General features: G+C 34.7%; 2 protein-coding genes and 1 pseudogene across 2 annotated transcripts; 1 reads left to right on the forward strand and 2 right to left on the reverse strand.

Annotated features, from left to right (window-relative positions):
• Positions 1–1,028: 1,028 nt before the first annotated feature.
• Positions 1,029–5,710, reverse strand: LOC146922945 (uncharacterized). Its single transcript, XM_085715724.1, has 4 exons — positions 5,407–5,710; positions 4,354–5,285; positions 3,024–4,241; positions 1,029–2,699 (listed from the first exon to the last, which is right to left on the reverse strand). Exons 1-4 carry the CDS (start codon positions 5,604–5,606, stop codon positions 1,039–1,041), a joined length of 4,011 nt encoding a protein of 1,336 aa, XP_085571850.1. The 5' UTR covers positions 5,607–5,710; the 3' UTR covers positions 1,029–1,038.
• Positions 5,711–10,112: 4,402 nt separating this feature from the next.
• LOC146922946 (uncharacterized) lies at positions 10,113–13,124 on the reverse strand. Its single transcript, XM_085715725.1, has 11 exons — positions 12,597–13,124; positions 12,390–12,486; positions 12,177–12,298; positions 11,946–12,030; positions 11,720–11,855; positions 11,480–11,634; positions 11,259–11,379; positions 10,965–11,168; positions 10,770–10,850; positions 10,600–10,677; positions 10,113–10,511 (listed from the first exon to the last, which is right to left on the reverse strand). The coding sequence occupies exons 1-11, from the start codon at positions 13,021–13,023 to the stop codon at positions 10,344–10,346; spliced, it is 1,674 nt and encodes a 557-aa protein (XP_085571851.1). The 5' UTR covers positions 13,024–13,124; the 3' UTR covers positions 10,113–10,343.
• A 4,650-nt stretch (positions 13,125–17,774) lies between these two features.
• On the forward strand, positions 17,775–19,721 carry LOC146922947 (uncharacterized; annotated as a pseudogene).
• Positions 19,722–25,942: the final 6,221 nt, after the last annotated feature.

Below are 25,942 nucleotides of genomic sequence, written 5' to 3' on the forward strand. Positions count from 1 at the left end.
GAAACTCGGATACAAGTTTGATTGTGGCTTATACGTAAAACGACAACTGAATTAGATGAGAACGAGTTTGTTTTAATATTCGAGTGTGCCTTTATTATAGTTTTGATGGGGAAAGGTAACATATATTCGAGTGTCGCATAAAACAAAAAGGTGACGATGAGTTGGCCATGGTCGGCTAGGGTTAATTATGTAATTACCTTTGGTTTGAAAATCTGTTAATTAATGATTTAAAGATTTTTATAACCCTGAGACGGGAAATACTTCAGTGACTTAGCTTGTGTGCCATTGGTGCCATTGGGGAGATCCTGACCGTTGATGTGTGTGGGTCCGCGTGGGGATGTGTGTGTGATGTGTGTGTGTGTGGTGGAGATGGAATTGGATGGTGACATTGGTGCCATTAATGGCACCAAAGTGGAACCCCCCTGAGACCTGCGTATGTACTTCATTCAATACTGTCCCCATTATACAGTTTTATATACTCTTAGTAGAAATTGTCTTCTAGTTATATAAGAACTATACTCCTAAAGTCCTAGTCATTCCTATTAATTGTTTTCTGTGTTTGAGATTAATTAGTACGTACTAATTGCGTATATGTGTATTACTAGTATTTGCCCCGTGCAACGCACGGGCAAAAAGAGACCGAAGTTGGGTCTTAAAGCATATGCCGATAAGCCATTACCAAAATGAATAACATACATCGTCGTTTTTGTAAATTCAAATACATAGTTAATCTATAACAACTAATAAATTAAACCAAATCCATTGCCATGACAAATTTATGCATTAGAACTTCATTGGCATATTACAATCATAGAATGACTTCAAAAAAACATCAAATGAACTGCATAGCCCAATAGCAAACATATTTCTCAATATAATCTCTTCAAGACAATGATTCGCTACGCCATGTTTCCATCAAAAAATGCTGCAAAAGAAAAGGAAAAAACAACTTTCAAAATTATATGTAGTGACTAATGATGATTGAAACCATATTCAAGGTCGTATAATGTATGCATTCATACCTTGTAGCAATTCAATCTACAAATTATCAAATACTTCTGGAAAAACAACATTGACAGTTGATGTGCAAGGGACACCATCTTCATCCAAGATTAACATTTTTAACCCTTTCTTAGTAGTTACTCTTGACACAGCCACATACAATTGTCCATGTGTGAACACCGGGCGAGGTAAGTATATACCTACTTTGGACAACGACTGGCCTTGACTTTTGTTTATTGTCATAGCAAAGCATAAAGAAATGGGGAATTGCCTTCTTGAGAACTTGAACGGAAAACCTGAATCGGATGGAACCAAATCCATCCTTGGGATTAAAACCTTCTGTCCTAAACTCTTCCCAGTGATAACAGTGGCAGTTATAATGTTCTTCCCAAGATGGTTTACTTGCAAGCGTGTTCCATTGCATAAACCGCTTGCTTGATCAATGTTTCGTAGAAGCATTATGGGAACTCCAACCTTCAATGTCAGTCGATGGTTCGGTATCCCAGAACATTTCACATCATTAAGGAATTCACTGGTGCACCAATCTCCTTGAATATCATAATCCTCATCAGATTTGCAAGGTGTATCGGAACTGAGGTACTGTTTCTCTTCACCTGCTATCAAGGACAAAACATAGTCATTGACTTGTTCTACACAATCAAGCGTCGGAGCAAGAATTGCTTTTTCTTCGAAAATCCTTTGATTGTCAATGTTGTTGACAATGTTGGGATAAACAAAGTCAATTAATTCTTGCAAAGGGTTATCACATGGAGGAATGCACAACTCTTCAGGTATATCTATGCGACCTTCTCCATCCTCGTCAGCTTCCATCTCACCATCACCAATTTTCAAAATCCAGTTTGCAAACTCTCTAATCTCATTGGCATTTGGACTTGTACCATCATCCACTAATCTCATGTTCCTTGTGAGCTTCAAAACCTTGCAACTGTGCCAAAGAAGAGAAGAGGTGATCGTGGACTTTATTATATCAAGTATATTTCCATTTCTGATCACAGGTAAAATTTGCCTAACATCTCCACCCAATATGACAACTTTACCTCCAAATGGTCTGTTCAAGTTTTCTTCATCTACACCTCTCATCAAATCGCGCATGGTACGATCAAATGCCTCAAAACAATATCTATGCATCATAGGAGCCTCATCCCATATAAATAAACTCGCTTCCCTTAGCAACTTGGCTCTCAAATCCTGTTGTTTTATATTGCAAGTTGATTTCACATTTATTTGCAGTGGAATACAAAATGTAGAGTGAGCAGTTTTGCCTCCCGGCAACAATAATGACGCAATGCCGCTAGATGCAACATTTATAACAATCTTTCCTTGTGATCTTAATGCTGCAGAAAGAGTCTTCCACATGAATGTCTTCCCAGTTCCACCGTAACCATACAAAAAGTAGAACTGACCATCTTGACTCAAAACCGACTTCATTATAGTGGAATAAACACTATGCTGCTCTTCTGTCAACTTTCCTAGAAGGGATTCATGCAGCTCACGGAGCTTGTCTTTGTCATAATTTAATTCATCTGCAATGAATCTGTTTTCCATGGCAAACATCTCTTCAAATATCGGATACGGTAGGGATTTGTAATCATTCAGAGACTTTCCATTACAACTCAGCAACTTCTCTAACTCAATTAAGCAAAGATTTTTCAAAACCGAGTCAGAAATTTGTAGATCTGCATAATTTTGTATCATGTGAATTAGATTACAGTGGTATATAACTCAACAGTATCACTTGCTACAACAGAAAATCCTAATGTAAATGTAGGTAACTGCAATATATGTTAATTTTCATGTAAGTCACTATAAAATTTGTTTCACTATAGGCATACTACAGTAACACTAAGCAAATATCCCCTAAGTGTTGCAGCAAGTAGTGTTCTCCCCTTACAACTATGATAACAGTCTAGAACACAACAAAAATAATCAGTGCCAAGTTACATTTTTACGCTATTGTAATTTAATGATGATTTAGAAACTCTATATATTTGGACTAATACCTGGAATATCAAGCTTCCTACGTCTTGCGTATAGAATCCCATCAGCCAACATTTTCCAAGTTGCATCCCATACTTTATCAGGTTTGTGCATAGTGCTCATGTTTAAAAGTCTGACAAACAACACCCGAAGCATATGCCCACTCTCTGTTCTATAAGCTTCACCAATTCCATCGATAAATTCTTTATCATCGGACAACAACCCAATAGCATAACATGCATCTTGGAATGTGTCATAGAGCTTGCCATTGACAGTTTTGAGACAATCATATCCCATACAACCCTTCTGGATCGTCAATAGGATGCGCATGTAATACAATTCACCAGAACCGACAGGAATGTATGATAGCCTCCCAATTTGAAATCCATTTTTCCTCGGATGCCATACCCTTTTCCTGGGAAAATAAGTGAATTTTGTAGGATATTCAGCATATGTCAACTCCCTTCCTTCTGGATACAACTGATTTGCAACAAACCAAGCCAGAAACATGGTTGGTACTGATTGATGGTAGTCAACAACTTTGTTTAGCTTTTGGGTTTCCTTAAATCTGACACTTTGCTGACCATCCAAATGCAAAGATAATCTCATGACAGGAGGCCACTTTTGATGAATATCAAACATAAAAATTCTCCACGCAGCTTCACACGGTGATACGTAACGACAATCATAATACCTCTTGATTTCATCTATTTGAGCCGGATCCTCTTTCTCGCCCGGTTTGTTTTTTATGTGGAGGTTTGCTCTATCGGGGCCCTTGTTAACATACTTGAACAAATACTTTATTGCATTTGATTTGTTGCAATATTCAACGTTAACATGCCCTTGGAACCTCATCAAAAGTGTTGGGTTATAAGGGACAACATACCTATTATCCAAAGGAACACCATTCTTCATGACGGACACACCACTGTCAACTCTTTTATAAACCGGAAAACCATCTTCATCTATGGTGGTGGATGGTAAAAGCTTCTTTGGAAAGTATTTGGAGCATCTTGGTCCTTTCATACAAGGTGAAGCTGAATTTGCCTTTCCACATGGACCATGCATCATAAAATTAGAAACGGCCGAATGCAACTTTGGGTATAAGTCTGGATGTGGGATCTCCGCTGATATGACCTTGTCGATGTCCTTAGTCGTGTGTAGTTTGTTTGTGCCTTCTAACCACAACAGTATGTGTGCATGTGGAAGCCCCCTCTTTTGAAACTCAACCGTGTACATACCTGAAAAAACCAATTTAAGTGAAGTCACTGTCGAATAATTCATTGGGTCAATTAAGTATTCAACAATCAATAAAATAAATGTAACGATATACACATCAAAGAAACAATCTACCTGCAATCACTTTCCCAAACATCTCCTTTTTTTTAAAGTCATTCATCATTTGATCAAGTTTCATTTTGAATACCCTGGAGATAATGTCTGGTCTATCGGATACACTTAGACCCTTTTCTTCCACAAAACTCTTGATTTCATTCCAATTTGAGTTGCAAGTAAATGTAATGAAGAGATCCGGGTAGCCAAATCTCTTGCAAATTGCCATGGCATCTTGGCAATTGTTGAACATATACCTAGGGGAACCTGTGAAAGAATCCGGTAGGATAACGCGTTGTCCAGAATTGCGGGGGTCGATATCACCATTTTCAACTGCTTCTTGGAGTCCATTCAAAAGATCTGATCGAATGTTTCCTTGGTTGTTTCTTATGAAGGAAAGTCGTTGTGCTTCAATCATGGTGTAAGTATCAACCATGAATTGCTGAAGTAGCCTTCGTGCATACACAATGTTGCCAAATTCACACTCCCTTTCTTGAATCCTAAAGGCTAAAAATTCTCGAATAGCAACTCTTTCCCTTGAACCTCTATTTTTTTCTTCATCTTCCCACTCTCTATATGGTATGTCCTCCTCATAACCATTTTCGCCGCGAGGGAAAACTAACGGGTACTGAAGTGGCAAATATAGAGGATGTGTCTCATGTAACCTCCGCAATCCCTTGCTAACATCATCAACCACAATATCCCTTCCTTGTTCAGTTTGATCGTAATCACCCACTACCAATCCAGCAACTTCATCAGCAGTCGGTAAATTATGCATCCTCGAATCCTTTTCCCTCTTACGGAACAATCTTAGAGCCATCTTTGGTGGTGAACCTTTGTCAACCAAGTCACGTATCTTTCTAAAGGATTTGCATAGAGGGTTAAATTGATCCAACATATTTTTAAGATCCTCCACCAATGAAAGATCAAAACCACCCTTTCCATCTTCATTCCTGGAAGTATAACCAAGGAAATAAGTAAACAAATAATGTTGCATGTCATCAAGTAACATGAACATATAAGTTATTAGTGGCGTAGTGATATATAAATTTAACAGTATAAAATTAGACTTACTCAAAAACTTTTGTTCTATTCTGGATTTCATTTTGTGTGTCATAGATGTATAGCTGTGCAAACTTGGGAGTATTTCCGGGCTCCGGCAATAGACTGCCAATTCTATGGTAATTTTGTCCACTCAAGATAAATTGCGGCGGACCACGCCCATTGTTTAACTTAGAAAAAACCTTGCCACCGAGCGATGTAAATGCGAACATACTATTATAAGCCCGAATGTTCTCTTGGTAGTGCTTACTTCGTGGTTCAGTCCCATTAAGAAGTGATACCAGCAGTTTTGGTGTCTCTGTAAGGAGAGGAAGATCAACATACCCTTTTTGACAACATATGGAAAACTCTGTATCATCATTCGCTGGTCTGGACTTTTCTGCCCTCTCCTCTAACCAAACTTGAGCCTTGCACCATTTACACCTTACTTCAGGATAACCCAAATCAAGGCATCCTGTCGAGGGTGTCATTAATAAGTTTACGTCATATATGCGTGTACAATAATACTGATGTATAATTTCAACATTTAATGAAAAATAATTAATATATCACTAAATAGTGTAAGAGTATCTTTTAAACCTGTGGTCTCTGCATCAGCATATATAGAAACTTTAAACTCATCCAAATTTAGGCTGTTATGATTGGTCTCTGTTAAAAATTTCAATGCATATTAAAAAGTTGTATCTATTAATTTAACATATATTAATAATTAACATGTATTACGTAATTTAAATTAAGAAAACATCACCTCTGAATGATGGCTTTTTACGTTGGCCGACGTCTTGGAGTAACGAATCGAAATCCAAGTGTGCCACAGGAAGTTGATTGTATTTTCGTTTCCTTTGAATTCTGGTCTTTTGTGCCTTCTTAACATTGTCTGTCACTTGAGATAGCACGTCTGATAATTAGCATCCGTCATCAATGAAAACATGCAATGAAAAATGCCAAGAAGTATAAGTAAGTAACACTTTTGAAGAGACTGAGACAACAGAAAAATCATACTGTTTTAAAAGATGTGACATACTTGAGGACTGTCCCGATCCTTCGTGGGAAACTGTAGACAATGGAGGCCTAATTTGTCCATTAACTTTAGCAGAACCTCCTTTTGATATATATCTAATAGAGGGGTTAGATAATGTTGACGAAGCTGTGAACAAATTCGTAAAATCCACGATATGGTCATACCACACTTTAGCTTTACCAAATATTTCGTTAGAAAAACATTACAACGCTGAAAATTTTCTAACCTGACTCAAAAGATGTTTGTGAAGGAATGTTTGGTGATTGGAACTTCTTAACAACACTTGAGCGTGATCCATTGTTACTTATTGAGGTCAAGCATGTTGTATTTGAACCTATATTGTTAAACAATGTTAAATACCTTGAAGGTAACAAACTATTAATGATATCTAAGGATATTTCTAGATTAACAACACAACACACAAATACTTGTATTCAAAACCAGTCAGAATATTACCATTAGTTAGTGGTGACAAAGGAATCCTTGATGCATCACATGACCCCTTTTTCCTCTTGTACCTAAGAGCAAAATCCAGATCTTCATTCTCTGCATATTGTAAGAAGAAAGGAATTTTGTAAAAATTATAAAATCACTTGTAAAAAAAGCAACTAAACTATAAGAACCTATATAAAACTTATTGGTACAGTTGATGATATGTAATATATAATATAAAATACCTTTGTTCTTTCGTTTTTCATTGCTTCCTCTATTCAACAAATCATGTTTTCTCTTCATTCTTGCCATTTTTGCATCTTGTGGTTCCATTGTTTGTTGGCTTTAGGTTTTTTTTTTTTTTTAGCTATATCTTAAGCTTCACATGGTGGGGAACTGTTGTGAAAATGTCTAACAAAATAGAGGTTAAGGGGAGGAGAAACTGAACCGTGTATGGATACTAACCAAATGACCTCCAATATGGTGATAGACAACCTATCATGTGTCTTACTCATATAAGTCATGATTTCCATACTTTCACCAAATTAGAAAAGTTGGTCATATGTCATTGTTATATGCATAAATTAAAATGGATAAAATCTTGCATTACAAAAAAATAAAGTGGGGACATAAGGAATTTTCCAATAGATGACAAATCACTTGTATCAATGTGTAAGTACTTTTATAAAAGGTATGGCAGGTTATTGGCTTTATTGTCTGTTGCATTGAGTCAACCTAAACATAACAAATTATGGTACCAATATAAACTAAGAGGAATAGATTAAATAAAATATGTTCCTCCTAAAATATTGATGAGAAGTATATTCTTCTGATTATCTTATTTCAAGCACAACATTCCTAACCATAGTGGTTGCATTAGAACACAATACTTAATATTAAGATCAACATAAATATTTAAAAGGTAGAAGAGTACAAAAGTAGTCACCAGCAAGACTTTACATAGTTCAAACTACTAACATTGTCAATGGCGACATATTCAAGAACATACTCTGACAAATACAATAATCTGATAACCCAGCCAAGTTTTACATTCAAGGAAGAAAAAAAATCTTGTCTACAAAACATTTGTCCAACCGCCAAAACCAAATATATGATGTTCTTGAGCATACGCAACACATTAAAGAACATTGGACCGGGGAATCAATTCATGGTCATCTCTATTTGAAGTGATTAACCGACAATTATATGCTATGCGGCTTCCCACATCCTGGAGGATAATTTCATCTATCTCCCCCTTCAGAACAGCCCTTGACACCCTATTTGGGAAGTGCTAAAATAAAAAAAAAAAAAGACTTTTGCAATGTTATTCTCTAATTTCGTAAGATTCATCAAGACATGAAAAAAAAAATGAAATTAAAACTAACCTCACCATGACTTGAGACTGTTGAGTCCTCGCCATTGCTTCCGTGACATTCTTCTCGTTGTGGTAACAGTCAAATTGTGTATCGAGTTCTTTCTGTGAGCACAATAACCTCTTCTTTATGCTTGCCGTTTATTACCTCTTCATGAAAGTCGCCTAGAATATGACTCGAAACCTATTCTTCGGCCCGATGAATTCCATCCTCAACCTAGTGGGTCTTTTTTAATCAGATACCTTAGAAGCCATCGTATCATTTGTCATGAAGATATCTTGCGCATCTCTTCCAAGAGTGACCACACAGTTGTTTCCGAAACAATCACGGAGTAATCCATTTTTAAACCATTCAAGACGATTACAATTCCGATTGAAAAACTCCTTGCTCACATCAATTCTAGTCTGTAATTTAGCGCTCATAATTTGAGCAAGACAACTGACACGCTAACTTAATATGGGAGTCCAATCGTTAATTTGAACTCTAATTAAAATGATACAATTGAAACCTTTGTCCATGGTTTAATCTACAATAGCAACACCCTTGAAGCAAATTAGACATTATGCATATCTAAAAATTAAAACATAGTATTCAGGTAAAGGGTTGTCAATCAGCGAAGTAAACACCCCATTTAACCTGGTGACAGGCAAACGAAAAACAACGATGAAGATAAATTTGTTAAAAATCAACCGTTGGACTTGACCCAGTTTCGTGTGGAACAGAAATTTGCATGTGAGAAGAACAATTGTGTTTGCATAGAAGATTAAAAAGCAATTGGGTGATGACATGCAAGAACAGATCGTACCTTCTAAGTTCACCTTCCATGGTGTTCCCCTTGTTTCAGCAGCGGACGCGAGAGTATAGTTTTTACTTCTAATGTTTTTTTTTTTAAGGAGTTTTACTTCTGATGTTATGAGGTCACTATATGGTTATTGTGGTAAATGGCATAATGGTGGGGTCATTCATGGAATCACATTAAATTGTATCTAATGTATTTTAAGACCGACTAATGGGTATTAATTGCATAAGTTGATTTTCTTTTTCTTTTTTTTGGTTAGAGCATAAGTTGATTTTTTATCTGGACAATACTTAGTGAGGCACATACACGACACGTTAATATTTGGCCCACATATCCATATAATTACCAGGTAAAAATGGAACTTAATTGAATTGGTCCCCTAGTTTAAATTTTTCTTGTAACTTACATTTATCCATCTATATTTCTCCTTAAGAATTTTTTTTTCCTAGTATGATAATAAAAAAAATAAATATCAATTGCCGTAACATATGTTTTCTTTAGAGTGTTTGACCATTTTTTTCTCTTAGCTTTTTGAAATATAATAAGCAATCTAAACTAAGTTTCTAAAAAGAACTAAGTTCAATCTTGAAATTGTTATCATAGTTCTGAAGTGCCATGCAGTGAGATTAACAAAAGTAGGTTGTTCACTTTACAATGGAATAACATGTAAATGTTTTATAATATACATCGATTAAAACTGATATAAAATGACAATATCATTGAAATGGATTCATAAGTAATAGTTCTAATTGTAAAGAACACATAAGCTTTCAGATTTCTAATACTTTTTTGATCACTATGTATATGGCATAATGCTGCAGACATTCCCATTGCTTTTCATAGCTCCTTGTCTTCATCGCTGCTATTAACATCATAGATCCATCTTGTTAACCTTCTTTCCAGCCAATCAGCATCGTGCAATAAAAACCTATGTTAAGAAACAGAAATGAATCAGTGCAAACTTAATAATTGTTGAATATGCTTGAATAAGTTGGATAAAACAAAACAATATTACCTTTGTAGTTTGATATGTATATGAAAGCTATAATATCTAATATGTCACACTAAGTTACATAAGAGGAAACAATCAAAATAAGAATACAAAACATAGATTAGATAAACATGGGTTCAATTAAGTATGTTACAGCCCAGGAATGCAGCAAAATAAACTGATCTTCCATATCAATCAACTACTTAGTACCAAAATATTACAGTTCTCCCAAATGAATTATACAAACCAAGCTCAGAGGAGACTGGCATTCATAATAATTAATAAGTTCATCAAAATGAGACATCATCAGAATAGAAAGACAGACACATCACTCTAAGGCTTCTCAATCTTGATTTTTTTCTTAATTAGCTTCAGAGGGATGTTCATGTCATCTTCATCTTTGTTAGGGGATTCCCTCTTGCTAGCAGCAGATGAACCAATGTGGCTTATCTCTACCACATCAGGTTCACAATCTGCCCCTGCAAATTTGTGCAGCAGATCCTGTGATCAAAATAACAATGTCAGATATTGCAATCCAGAATTTCTAAAACTAAGTAACAACCAGAATATACTCATTTGAACTTCTGACCTGTTTGACAACACCGGAACCCTCCCCCAAAAGCATTTCCTTGCACTTCTCAAGTGGTTCTGATAAGGAAAATTCATCCTAAAAAATGGTATTGGCATATAGTTACTTAGAGGTCCAAACTATTTCTGGAAAAATAGGATATTATCAAACAGTAAAGGTTTAAGCCTCACCTCTTGATTCAAGACATTGGTAGAGCCAGCAATCATGGGGGTTTTCCCCTTGTCCAACAAAACACTTAGGGAAGAAGCTTCCTACATCATATATGAATGAAAACCGTTACCTTTAAGATTCAAAATAGTATAAAGAGGATGCTAAAAATTTGGGGAAACATTTGTGTCCAACTCTTAACAACCAAAAGAAAATACCATTGTGTTTTTGAAGAAAGCAGCTTCTTCCACTTCCCATTTCTTCATGAACTCGCTGATAATATCATCAACAGCACAAATCTTCCTCACCCGGAATGATTGCTCAAATCTGGGGTTTTGATCAGCTTTGGTCTCTACCTTGAAGAGGAAAGTTTTGCCAATGATTCCAGCAATTTCAGGTGGTAGATGACCATCAGAAATAGCCTATACATTCAAAAATCATGTATTAGTGATTCCTTTAAGTGTGCTGGTCTTAAAAATACAAAGAAACACTCTATTCATCCAATGACTTACCACTCCATGTTCAGCCAACATGTCAACACAGCTCTTGTTAAAAAGTGCAGTTGCTTCTTTGTCAAAAATTACTAAGGTAGCACAATCTGTGTGATCAATTGCTCTCACCCTCAAACAGTACCTAGTGCAGGCATGAAACATACAATTAATTTATAGTGTGTATAAGGTCTTTGGTCAAACACATAAACTTTAACTAAGAGGTATAGAGTAAAGTAGATCACCTAGAGAATACTTTCTTCACATGCTTATCACACTTCTCACAGTAGAACATTTGAGAATCAGGTATGACAGCCTTAGAGCATACACATGCAGTATACCAAAAATTTTCCCTGTTAACTATTCTCTTAATGGTCCCAAGCACAACATAAACTTCATTCTGTCATATAAAGAAGCACAAAGTAAGTAATCATGATTTAATATGAAAACTGTGCCTAGTAACAATAAAAAAGCACAACACTCACAGTGGTTGCATCTTTGAGCCCCTGCATAGTGTTCCTGGGTGTTCCATACAGAAACTCTTCTCTAGGGTCAAGTTTTGCTTCAGGTTGCAGCTGGGTTAAACCAAGTGGGGATGGGGTATCAACAGTCTCAGACAGCCTAAAAAAACACAAAAATAAATGTCAAACAAAATACTCCACTAAGTATTACATGAAATCCCAATTAGAAACCAAAATACTAAAGTTATACCTATTCCCCATGCTAACAGCAGCATCACATGTTGGCTTGTAAATAACTTTGGTGCATCCAAGACAGTTCTGAACATGTATTTTATCTAAAGGAATATATAGGAATTAATTAAGTAGACTTTTCACAAAGTAAAGAAAGGACACAATAGCATTGGCAACTTATAAAATATATATGAATATCTAGGAATCAAATGAAATTGTAAGAGGGGAGCAAGTTACGAATAGTCCTAACCTTGAAATGTTTTTGCTTTGGCAAGTTGGATGATCACAATGGCATTTTGGATATCTCCACTTGCTATGAAGCTGTTGAGATCATCTACATAACTTCCAAACAAAGTACATTGTATCTTGAACCTGTTTCAAACATAATCAAGTTAAATAAGAACCAATAATATATAAACTAATAAAGAAAGAAATCAAGCAGTTGAAAAAAACATTGCCTTACCCTCCAGCCTCAAGTTCAATGACATTGAGCTTTGTCATGTTTCCGTTCCTCTCAAGCTCCCTCTCACTTCCAACACCAGTCAAGACACCAATGATGTCTAAAACAATTGTAAAAATAATACATAGTTAAATAGACAATTGCTAACAATAAAAACTATTGGACTATTGAAAGATAACAAAAAAATCTAAAGGGAAATACGAAAATTACCAACTAAGTAATCAGTGTCATAAGTTCCTCCAATAACTTCAGAGATTGGAACCAACTGATAAGGAGACTTAGTGATTTTAAGGGTAGGGAGGTATTGAACCTTTGAACTGAACTGAAAGTTCAGCTTGTAGGTGTGCCTAGTGGTTCTATAACCACCACCATTGTTGGCAACACCCATATTTTCAAAACTAAAGCATTTTCCTTCAAAGAGATCATTCCTAAACTTGTAAATCAGAGTCTTCTTGACTGAGGCGTGGATCCTATCACCAGCCTCATCAAGAATGACCAGTTCAATGGAAAAAGGCATCCTATTTCCATTGAAATCAGACACTTGCCAAAGCCTAATGATCTTACCCTTCAAGTTCCAAAATGTTTTTTCAGTTGAAATCTCAGAAATTGCTGAAAAATCAGATGTGTTAGACATCATTTTTTTTCTTGAATGAAAATTGTTTTTGAATTATTTTTTTCAAACAGTTAAAATGTAAATGCAGAAAAGCGTAAACTAAAAGAGGGGAGAAGAGAATTGCAATGTCAACACAAAGCAATTCTGGGGTGACTTTTCCTTCACCCAAAACGCACCTTTTATAGGCGCCTGCTAGGGTTTTAGATGTTGGAATAAAAAAGATTAAATTTTAGGGTTCAATGTGGAGGGAAAATTTTGAATTAGAAGAGTGAATTATTTTTACCATGTGAGATGAAATTAACCTTGATCTTATCCTCACAGCACATCCACCAATTCGAAAATCGCAAAGATTCGACCAGTTTGTAGACTGAAACACGTTGATTTGTAACCCTTTGTATGGAAACTGTGGTGTATGGGAAACCATCGACGGTGACTGGTGGTGGCAATTTAACAATCAAAGAGGAAAGATGTTCTGGTTTAATCTGATATGGTGATTAAGGGTTTTGTCCCATAGCTGATTTGCTTTATCATTTTGGTGTTCTTCTTTGAAATCTCCAGCGGCTGTCCAGGAAAAAGCATCACTTTTTTAGGTTTTGCAATTAATGTCTCTGAAAAGAGAAGAGGGTTGAGTATTGGGCTGGACTACCAACTGGGCCTGGGCTTTAATTTTTTTTGTTTGTTACTTAATATGTGGTCCGAAAATGAGGTTTCTTGGAGGGAAATCCATCAATTCAAAATTTATATGATCAAAATGAATAAAAATGAGATTTTTTAAATATAAAGTGATTTTCAAATGTACTTTTCTGATCCACATTGCTAATTTTGATCATTTTTTGTACTTAAACATTTTGCTGATTTGGCATTAGGGGGTTGAGAGATTGACACATTGGATTAGGATGCTAAAAAATGTAGCTCACTTGTATATTATTAAGATTGCGTAGACAATTTTTATTTTTCTATTTTTATTATTTTAAATCTTTGTCCTTCTCCTTAGGATCAGTCAACGATATTTCAATTTTCTCTACATTTTATAGTTTTTACAACCAATTGAGAGTTAAAATTGTGAGACAATGTTTATTTTGCAAAAAATAAAAATATAGTTGTATTTTGACGGAAGCATCTAACATGAACCACAATTTAAAGGAATCATTGATAGCTTGTCTATCTTTTTTCCTCTGAACCATTGGCTTTTAAGTTGAAGTTATTAATATTCTGGTTCCTATTGTATCCCAAACACATTTAGCTCAAAGTCTAGCTGTAAATGATTTCATCTCTCTCGATGTCTCTTTTGTCGATCTTAAAGTATAAGGTTTTATTTGTAAATTTGGAGGGAAAGGAGGGGGAGGGATTAGAAAATAAGGAAGAAGCAAGTGGAGAAATAGATGGCATTAGAAGGGGGAGCTTTAAAGGGTTCATTTTTCAACATAATACAAAATCTCTTTCATTTAGAGGAACTCAGAAATAGTATTGTCGGATGATTTTGAAAGGTTTAAACCTAAGTTAAAAATATATTAATCATAAACATTAATTTATCATTCTTTAAAAAATCACTCTTTCAAAAAATGTGAAAGATTTCTCAATTTTCTCGTATACTTTCCACCCTCCAAAACTTAAATTAAAAATATATTAATCATAAACATTGACTTATCATTCTTTAAAAAAATACTCTTTAAAAAAATGTGAAAGATTTTTCCATTTTCCAGTGTATTTTCCAACTTCCAAAACTCTCCAATCCCCTCTAAACTTCCAAATAAAGCCTTAGAGTGTGTTTGGATGGGGAGTGTTTTGAGGGAATGTAATGTTATGAGGAAATTCAAATACTTTGAGGTGAATTCCATTGTTTGGATGGGGGAATGTAATGTAATGTTGAGGAAATGTAATATTATTATGAGGGAATTCAAATACTTTGAGGTAAATTGTCTAGAATTTCAAATTCTTTAAAATTTCCAAATTACCTCATCCAAACACACTCTTAAACTCACTTTATAGATGTTTCTTAACTTCAAAAGCACCATCATGATTCTTACATTCAAAAGCATGGTGTCATATTTATGTTCAGAAAAAGTATGTTCAAATAACATTTCTCATGTATTTGCTTCTACCTTTATTTTTTGGTGAAGTCCAAGAGAAAAAGAAAAATTAAGAATGTAAACGAAACCTCCTAAACACGCACGTTCCAGAGATGTCATCAAGGATGAGACTTTGAAGTTCTAAAGGAGAAGTCTCTATAACATGAAAATCAAAAGAATTATTGGTTAGACTAAAATTAGTCAATCAGTCGGCACATTTGTTTCCTTCAAGTTCATGAAGTCATAAATGAGCTAAATCAACATTGGGTGTTTCCATTTATGTTGTAGGTCCTTGTTACCTTGTCAACCAACACCTTGGAATCATTCTCAATTATCACACGAGAAATCATTTGTTTCCACCCCAAATTGGATTTGCAATTCCAACATCTCTATATGAGTGTGTCATAACTGTCAATCTTTTGAACATAGTATTCCAAATATATATCATTTGTACCTCATAACAAGCCATCATAACCGGCAAGGTCGATTGATTCCTTATGAGCACCATCAATGATGAGTTGGACTCGTCTCTTTAGATGTTGCTTCAAACCATTGAACACGACATCTCAAAGATGTTTACATCCATTCAATTGATTTATCTCGTATTTTCTCCAACCTGAATAGGGATGATGAATACACTTTTGTTTCACTTTGATTATTAGTGAAAGAGAAATGTTAACGTGTGTCTTAATGACACAAGTTAACGAGTCAAAAGTAGAAATACTTTGTTGTAATTAATGCATTTGAATTTAATATTTTGGGTCATGTTAACTTGTCCCCTTAAGGTAAATATTAAGAATTCCATAAATGGTAAATAATTATTACAAAACATTAATTTTCAACGCCAAAGTAGTGTGGTTGATATTTGGTGTTGGTACTATTGTACTCTTTTTAGTCAATATAAATATTTATTTTTTAAAATAATTTTATAAATGAATTGTTTACTTTTAATTTATACCCAATAATGTTTATTATTATTTAAAGTTGTTTATTATTATTTAAAGTGATATATTGAATTTAGAAAAAAGATGGGATAAATAACTATTCATTTATAGGATCTGTTCAGTAATGTCAAAGCTATCTTATAGTTTATTAAACTAGCTTTTATAAGTTTGTTTCATAACATTAAATAATGTTTTCTTTCCAAAAAAAAAACATTAAATAGCGTTTGGTTGCAAGTTTTTCTTTATTGTTTTTTTAGTCTAGGAGGCATTAGTTCATTGTTTAGTGCTTGCGACTAGAGCTGTAAAAATGGGTCGGGTTAATGGGCCGATCCATTAGCACATATTTTTATCGGGTCGGGCCTACAAAGCTAGCCCAAAAATGCACGCGGATTTTTTTGGCCCAAACCCATTTTGCCCATACAAAAGTGGGGGCGTGGCCCGGGCTGGCCCGTCGGGCTTTAGACCAGCCCATTATCAATATTTCATTTGATTTTTGTTAAAAAAACAGTAGATTTTTTTAAAAAAATTTCAAATAATTTAAATTATATTAATAAAAAAATATTTAAATAAATAAACTTAATAAATATGAATGAATTTAGCTTATAGTTTTAAAATTGTAAAGTTTATAAATTATTAATTTGATTTAATTGAAGGAATAATCTAGAGTATAATTATTATTCAATGTTAATGTAAATTTTTTTTACATTTTTATGTATATCCAATCATATTTTAGCAAAAAAATAATGGCGAGTGACTAATACATAAAAAAGAGTGAATAAATTTAAAAAATAAAACATAAACGAGTCGGACTGGGCTGGCCCATGGCCCACATAAGCCCGTCTATAGAATTTGCGGCCCAATGTCGGGCTGACCCATTTATATAGTCGGACCTCTCTGGTCAGGCCAGCCTGGGACGGGTCAGCCCATTTAACACCTCTACTTATGACTTTATAACTTTAAAGGACATAGTTAAAATTGCATCTAAAACAAGTTGTAATTTGATCATTAGTGCGATTATAATTAGAGCAGTGCTATATATAGCGACTGCATTTCACGTGAACTTTCCCCGAACTCTTGTTTTTATCTATTTCCCAAAAGTATTTTTAACAATAGAACAATTACTAGTATTGGATTTGAGGCCCTTGATTGATGAACCATTTAGTATTACTCTTAAATGTTGAGATATACTTCTCACACACCAAGTTTCTTCTCATCAGTAAGACATACTTGTGGCTATAAAAGGTGAAGCGGTTGTGGCAGAAGAAAACAGAGATGCAAGAGAAAGAACCCATAATACAACATGTGTCATAGAAAAATAGAAGAGCAAATGGTGATTTTAGTCCCTAACTCTGCACCTCGCTGTCACATAGGTCCCTGACTCAGGATTAAATACAAACAAGTCCCTGACTCTACACTTCCGTTATCACTTTAGTCCCTGCCGTTAAAAAAAACTGTTAAGTGATGATGTGGCACGCTGACAAGGAGTATGACGTGTCACAGGGACTAAAGTGAAAGTAAAAAACGGTCACTTTGGTCCCTGAATCGAAAATCAATATCCTCAATTTACTGTTAGATCCCTGACTGTGTATACTTACTGTCAGTTAGGTCCTGAATCAAAATTCAATATCCTCAACTTACTGTTAGGTCCCTGACTGTGTATACTTACTGTCACTTAGGTCCCCACTTGTTAAAATAAAAAAAACATTGTGAGAACTTGGTGTAGAGAAACGGCATCGTTCAATTTAAAGAAGAAGTGAACGCTCACACCATCATCATCACCATTTCGAATGTGATTTTTCCAAACCCTAGCTCCAACCAAAATCACCAACCACTTGCATTCTTCCACCACCGTCGGTCTCAGTCACCGTTTACGGCGAGGTTTTCACTGTTTCCATCAACGTTCAGCAGAAGATTCACCACCGGCTACAATCACAATGGCTTCAGACTTACCTGATGAGTGTTGGGAATATGTTTTCACATTCATCATCAACGACGACGATGAAAACAACAACCGTTGCAACTTGAATTCTCTCTCCACCGTATCCAAACGGTTCCTCTCCATCACCGATCGCCTCCGATTCTCACTCACTCTCGTCAATTCAACACTCCCTTTCATCTGTCGCCTCTTCAAAAGGTTCACCCATCTCAATTCCCTCAATCTCTCTCGCTATCTCGGTCACAACCTCGACGACCTTCTCTGCCAAATCTCTCGTTTCCCGTCGTTCAAAATCACTTCACTCAAACTCCCAAACGTTGGTGATCGCTTCCCAGCAAATGGATTGCGCGCTTTTTCACAAAACATTACAACTTTGACCTCTTTCACTTGTTCCGGCATTGTTAACCTATTTCTTATCGCAGAATGTTTCCCTTTGCTCGAAGAACTCGACCTCGACCTCACACTCAAATACCCCTTAGATTATTTCGCTATGGTAGAGACTCGGACTCGTAGTTATAACGATGGGGTAGAGTCTCTCTCACTTTCACTTCTCAAACTCCGCAAGGTTAATCTTTCTTCCTTTCCCATCAACAACCAATCACTTTTCCACTTGTTCAGCAACTGTAAGCTTCTCCAAGAAGTCAACATCAATGGTTATAAGCAATTATTAACCGATGCAGGCATTGCTTCTGCTCTCCGTGAGAGACCAACATTGATGTCTTTCTCGTTATCATCGTTTTCAATATCACCTCCTACATTCAATATGCTTCACATATTATTGACTCCTTGCTGAGTTTCAAGGGTTTGACTTGTCTTGGTTTGTATTTGTTTAATATTTCTGATGAGTTGCTCTACACTATTGCAAGGGGAGGTCTTCCTTTGACAAAGCTTGTCCTAAAAAGTTGCTTCGGTTATAGTTATGATGGACTCTTTTGTTTGTTATCCAAGTGTCGTCAAGGTTTCCAACATTTGTATCTTAGACCTAGTAAGTTTCTGACTGATCAACATGTTATCCAGTTTTCTTCGTTTCTTGGTGATTTGATGTCCATCAACCTTAGTGAATGTGATAAGGTCACAGAATCAGCTTTGTTTGCACTCGCTAGGAACTGTCCTTTACTTGGTGAGATCACAATGGAACATATTGGGGGTAAGAGTGAAGAAAATTATGATTCTTTAACAAAGTTTGGTGTACATCCTCAATTAAAGTCTCTCAATTTGTGTGACAATTCATGGTTAAGGGATGAAAATATCATAAGGTTTGCTTCCATTTTCCCCAATTTGGAGGTGCTTGATTTGGACTATTGTGAGCGCATATCTAAAGGTATTTGCCAAGTTTTAAGGAGATGTTGTAAGATTAGGGATTTGAAATTAAGCAACTGTTCAAGACTGAAGCCACTTGGAATCAACTTTTTAGTTCCCAAGCTGGAGATCTTGGACTTATCAGGAACAATGGTTGATGATGAAACACTCTATGTGATCTCAAAGAATTGCTGTGGGCTTTTGCAACTAATACTGGAACGATGTGATAATGTGACAGAGAAGGGAGTGAAACATGTGCTAGAAAACAGCACTCAACTGAGAGAGATTCATTTGGATGGTTTTCATGCAAATGACAAAAATAGGAAACTCTTTGCACGTCGTGGATGCCTTCTTTGCTAGTATTCTGAAATTGCTATGCTGAAGTTTGAACTCTAAGTTGTTTTTGTTTTAAGGTTTACTTCTATGATAAATTACTTTTTAAAAATGTCAATTGACAAATCTGCATTTACACATCAGTTTCTGCATGATAATTTCCTAATCAATAGTGTTATATTTTTATTCAATTTAATGTGCAATGCAATGCAAGCAGTCGAGTGCAGTGTTGTTAAATGTGTGTATGTGTACATAGTTTTATTGTTATTTTTACCATTGTTGTACCCTAAAACGCCACCTCCACCATCTTTGTACTCTCAAACGTCGCCTCGCCTCCACCATTGTTGTGCTCTGAAACGTTACTTCAACTGTCGTTCAGCTGTTCAGAGAACGGTTGCTAGACCGTTCCCCTTAAACCGTCTTAGTTAATGATTGCGAGACTGCTTTCTGTTATAGTGTTTAAATCTCATGTGTTTTCACTAGCAACTATGTAGTGTTATAATACTATATTGGTTTTATAGTCATTGAATACTATTCTCTACTTCATTTGGATTAATATATACCAAAACAATAACATTGCTTCATTTATATTTCTTTGCACAAGACAAATAATTGGTCAACTACTTTCCAGCTGCATACGAATGCTATAGTATATCTAGTTTATGACCAGTTTGAGACTTATGTTTCCTTGTTTTTCCTTTGAGACAACTTGAGTATGTATGTATGTATGTATGTATGTATGTATGTATTGTGTTAGCACGAAATGTGTGATATTTTAATACTATGTTGTAAACTACATAAGAACATTAGTTATTTGTTGTTTCAGTAATATCTTACCCTGCCGAATATGTACGTACACTATTGTGCGCCATCGAATATGTGTTGAGTTTGAGTTTTTAGTTTTTTTACGAGCAAATTTGACTTAATTATATATATGTTGGCTTAATTAAAGGCAGGCCTAACAACTCATTACACATGTAGGACATAAAAGCCTAATTTATATAAATGCACCCTTATCATAAACATCTCAACACTCAACAGATCCCGAGTTTCATGCAATTTCAATATTTTAAGTAATTAGGATATTTCTAGTAACAAGATAACTGAATCTTAATTCTTAAAATTTGCATATACATATAATGGCAATCCTTGTTATTAGGTTCTTAAAACCTTTCTTGTTAGAAGCCTATTTAATCCTTGTTTTTGTGTGGTGATTCTATCTTGATCTTTATTCTGCATTGTGTAATTTTGTCTTGGTGTAGTAATGTAGTTTCAATTGAGGGAGTGTTGGTGTTGATGTAGTTTCAATTTATTGGGCTGCTGTTTGGTAGAAAGGTTATGTGGCTTTTTGCTGGAAAGAGTATAATAATTGATTCGATTGAAGATGAACTTGCTTAAATTATTCATAGAAGGATATGAGCTTCATTCTATAAGAGTAAATGATGAAGGCCTTATTTCCCAAACTTGATGGTTGTGAATAATTCTGATAAATTTTAATTGAAAAGCAGGTCAAAAATATTTCATATTTTTCAGAGGTAAAGGCTAAGTATTATAGATTATAAATTTGTGAAACAATATGTTTTCATTGTCTCTCTTCAATATGTGCTATAACATCTCTCTATTGTCCTCGCATCTGCTCTTTTTATCTTCTATTTGCAAATGAACAAATCGTTGCTCTGCTTTATACCTTTATAACATTCTCTTTCTGGAATCTAGATGTGTTTGTGACCTAATAAAATATTTTATTTAGGTATATACGATTAGCATCCAAAGTCATTATGTTTACATCATCAAAGTTCCGGTGTCTAGCCACGTGGTCTTTATATTTGCGGTTGTGATTATTAATTGGGCATGGGCTTCACAATCATTTGAGTGACATTTGAAAAATGGGAAATTAACACCGTTGATTCATTTTGTGTATGCTACAGGTTACTAGAGATATCCATGTAAGGTGGTTGCAATCCAAAGAAATTTAAGCAAGTGCGGAGTTAACGAAATAGCTAGAACTTGGAAAGGTTCCAAAGCTCAGTTTTTTTTTTTTTTTTTTGAAGAAAGAAAGCTCAGTTAAGTATAAAAAAAAATTCTTAATTTTGTTCACTTTCTCATTCATTGTTTTGTAATAATTGCTGGAGCAAAAATTCTGTACTGTTGGATTGATGTGAAGTTTTCCGACTAATCTTTTGATTGGAAAATTTTGTTAACCTCGTTGTTACTGTTTATTCTGATTTTTGAAGTTACCCATACTTTATTTGCTAATGAATTTGATGAAATGTATCAACCTTATGTTATGTCCAGGTTAATATTAAAAATGAAATGTATCAACCTTATGTTATGTCCAGGTTAATATTAAAATAGCCTCTAGCTTACGAGAGAGCTTCTCAAATGAGACAATTATTGGTCAACACACAAATAAACTTACACAAGTATTAGCAGGCAATTCAGCTTGTAATCCACCTAGTGTATATGATACTTTTACAATCTTGTTGAAAATGAAGATTACCCTTCTCCCTTCTGTGCAAGAAAGGGAAAGAGACAAAGCTATAAAATCAACAAACTGCATTCAATTGATAAAATAAAATGACAAACAAATTTTCTTGGTCTAATCATTGGTTTGACATTTGGCATAATATGATCAAACTCAGATTATGAAGAATATGCAGAGTTTACTTCAAATAGCACATGCCAACAACAATCACTAGACAGTAGACACTAGCACAATTATGCGGAGTTTCATCAATGTTCACAACATTTTGACTCAAATATAAGACATGTACTCATTTTTTTTTGTCAAGTAACCTAGTGACAAGATTCACACACATTATGTGTGGAGAAGTGGGGAATCCAGGGTTCGAACCCCGACCTCTGCACAAATTATCCCTGGTCTGGTAGCTACCAACTGAGCTACACTTACAGGATAGACACGTACTCATTTTATTCCCCCCATTCAATACTGGAATGCCAAGTTTAGTAAACTAAAAAAATACACAGACCATAATTTAATCTAAGGTTGAATATTCATTAATCCCTGTATTTACAACTTTTCAAGATTGTGAAAGTTGAATATGAGATATTTTTTATATACTGCTATGAGAGTGTTTCATATATACCACTTTTTCAATTAAGTACTATGATTTTCAACCTTCTAGGCTTCTACATTTGAAAATGAAGTACTATGGTCATCCCAATCTCCATTAAATATTGTAAGGTTATGAAGTCACGAATGAGCTAAATCAAGAGTGTTTCCGTTTATGCTGTAGGTCTTTGTTACCTTGTTAACCAACACCTTGGAATCACTCTCAACTATCAGGTGAGAAATCATTTGTTTCCACCCAAAATTCATGCGAATTTCCAATCCTAACATCTCTACTTGAGTGTGTAACAACTATCAATCTTTGAACATAGCCTTCCAAAGTTCAATTGATTCCTTACGAACACCATCACTGTTGAGTTTGACTTGTCTGTTTAGATGTTAATTCCAACCATTGAACATGACATCTCAAAAATGTTTACATCCATTTAGTTGATTTGTCTCGTATTTTCTCCCATCTCAACAGTGATGGTGTTTCCGTTTATGTTTTAGGTCTTTGTTACCTTGTTAACCAACACCTTGGAATCACTCTCAACTATCAGGCAGAAATCATTTGTTTCCACCCAAAATTCATGCGAATTTGCAATCCTAACATCTCTACTTGAGTGTGTAACAACTATCAATCTTTGAACATAGCCTTCCAAAGTTCAATTGATTCCTTACGAACACCATCACTGTTGAGTTTGACTTGTCTGTTTAGATGTTAATTCCAACCATTGAACATGACATCTCAAAAATGTTTACATCCATTTAGTTGATTTGTCTCGTATTTTCTCCCATCTGAATAGGGATCATGAATACACTTTTGTATTACTTTTTTTTTTTTTTAAGGAACTTTTGTATTACTTTGATTATTAGTGAAATAGGGTAAACTAATTTTTTTTTTTATGTAAAATGATTAGCATTTGTCTTACAATTAATTGGCTTGCTTGCATCTCCGAATGCTAAGTTGAGTAAACTAAAAAAATACACAAATACCATAATTTGATCTAAGGTTGAATATTCATTATTCCCTGTATTTACAACCTTTTCAAGATTGTGAAAGTTGAATATGAGATATTTTTTATATACTGCTCTGAGAGTGTTTCATATATACCACTTTTTAAATTAAGTACTATGATTTTCAACCTTCTAGACTTCTACATTTGAAAATGAAGTACTATGGTCATTCCAATCTCCATTAAATATTGTAAGGTTATGAAGTCACGAATGAGCTAAATCAAGAGTGTTTCCGTTTATGTTGTAGGTCTTTGTTACCTTGTTAACCAACACCTTGGAATCACTCTCAACTATCAGGTGAGAAATCATTTGTTTCCACCCAAAATTCATGCGAATTTGCAATCCTAACATCTCCACCCGAGTGTGTAACAACTATCAATCTTTGAACATAGCCTTCCAAAGTTCAATTGATTCCTTATGAACATCATCACTGTTGAGTTTGACTTGTCTGTTTAGATGTTAATTCCAACCATTGAACATGACATCTCAAAAATGTTTACATCCATTTAGTTGATTTGTCTCATATTTTCTCCCACCTGAATAGGGATCATGAATACACTTTTGTATTATTTTTTTTTTTTGAAAAAACTTTTGTATTACTTTGATTATTAGTGAAATACAGTAGAAACTCTTTAATTTAATACTCGGTAAATTAATAAACTCTCTAAAATAATAAATTTGTCCGGTCCCGACTTGGGCCAATGTAAAAAATTGAAAAACTCGATAAAATAATAAGATAATAATTTTTCGGGAGATCCCTTTATAATTTTCAGTCCCAAAAAAATCATAAATTAATAATTCATAGAAACTGAAAAAAATATATTGAGAATACATTGAACACATTTGTTCCTCTTGTTTACATTTACTGTACTTCAAAAGTCATTATTTATTTTCAATGCATATGAACACAGTAGTTACTAATTTACGTTGAGTCCCAAGGTTCGCTGCAACGTAATTCTAAGAGGTATAAACTAATTTGCCTTTTTGTTTGGTATGTACAGTATAATTACTTAAAAACTCTTTAAATTAATAATTATTAATTTATCGATAAATTAATAACTCTCTAAATTGATAAATTTCTCCGGTCCTGACATTATTAATTTATAGAGTTTTAACCATTGTTTCGCAAATCGAGTGTTAACACTCCGAGTTTACCGAGTTTACGTGTTTAGGTACCAAAATCGTATTAACTCGGAGGTAAACTCGATTTCTGGTAAAATCGAAAGGTTTGACGAGTTTGACCGAGTTAACACTCAGTAAACTCGTGTAAACTCGACCGAGTTTACCGAGTTTTACGAGTTTACAACTAACCAAAAAAATCAGCCCTTTATTTGGGCCCATTTTTTTCAAAACCCAACTCCTTTTCTGCAAGCCCAAAGACTGAAACGTTTACTAAATAGTTACCTTTACATTAACACGTTGTTCCTGAGATGGAACATTTCTTTTTCTTTCTTCTCTAAGTTCTCAAACCATGAACAAGGGAGCACATATCAGTTAGGGTTGCGATTCCAACGGTGGAAATTCATATTTTGACGCCGATGATTGCGACACCGGTTAGGGTTGCGGTTGTGGTGTTTATTGACCTTTAGAAGAAATTAACTAGTTTATTTTTTAGATAGTTTTATTAACAACTTTAGGAACCTGTGAAACTTGCTTTTTTGGATGGTTTTATGGATGACTTAAACTTAGAGACTTATGAACTTATGATTTTGTGCGTTAATTTTTGTATTTTGATGCTAAGTTGAACATAATGTTTTATTATGGTAGTTTGGTATAATTTGTCTTTGTAATTAAGTCATATTTTGCACTATTGACCTATTTACAATATTATATTAGCTTATATATGTCATGCATATAATAAATTTTATATAATTTTTAATTTTAGGTAAACTCGTACGAGTTCTCGAGTCGAGTTTACGAGTCGAGCTTATCTAGGCAAAACGAGTTGAGGTAAACTCTCGAGTTGTAAAACCTTGGTTTTAACTGTAGTGTAAACTAATTTTTTTTATGTAAAAATGATTAGCATTTGTCTTACAACTATTTCGCTTGCTTGCATCTCCGAATATCTAAATGGACTTGTTTTGTCCTTTTTTTTTCCATAGTTTCCTTATTCGACGTGTGTCAAATCGACTATAAATGTGAAGCACACTTTCAAAACGATTCGAACTTTAATTCTGCCCATTGTGAAAATCTAATCATCTCTTTGGCTTGATCCAAATTCTGTTGGTTTGATTCACCCCTTTTAATGTGCAACAGCTTTGCAGTGAGGTAAATG

Source organism: Medicago sativa, chromosome 5, assembly GCF_051527215.1.
Source record: "Medicago sativa cultivar Bolivia chromosome 5, Bolivia_mono, whole genome shotgun sequence".
Taxonomy (NCBI): Eukaryota; Viridiplantae; Streptophyta; class Magnoliopsida; order Fabales; family Fabaceae; genus Medicago; species Medicago sativa.

What these genes read in the sequence shown, in the direction of transcription:
- LOC146922945 (XM_085715724.1), bottom strand. Translation starts at nt 5,606, where the DNA reads ATGTTCGCATTTACATCGCTCGGTGGCAAGGTTTTTTCTAAGTTAAAC. An exon ending in AATAGAACAAAAGTTTTTGA is followed by an intron (nt 5,286 to 5,406) that starts GTAAGTCTAATT and finishes TTATACTTCCAG; the next exon opens with GAATGAAGATGGAAAGGGTG. An exon ending in TAGGAAGCTTGATATTCCAG is followed by an intron (nt 2,700 to 3,023) that starts GTATTAGTCCAA and finishes AAAATTATGCAG; the next exon opens with ATCTACAAATTTCTGACTCG.
- LOC146922946 (XM_085715725.1), bottom strand. Translation starts at nt 13,023, where the DNA reads ATGATGTCTAACACATCTGATTTTTCAGCAATTTCTGAGATTTCAACT. An exon ending in TGTTGGCTGAACATGGAGTG is followed by an intron (nt 11,169 to 11,258) that starts GTAAGTCATTGG and finishes TTGAATGTATAG; the next exon opens with GCTATTTCTGATGGTCATCT. An exon ending in GTTCCGGTGTTGTCAAACAG is followed by an intron (nt 10,512 to 10,599) that starts GTCAGAAGTTCA and finishes TTTTGATCACAG; the next exon opens with GATCTGCTGCACAAATTTGC.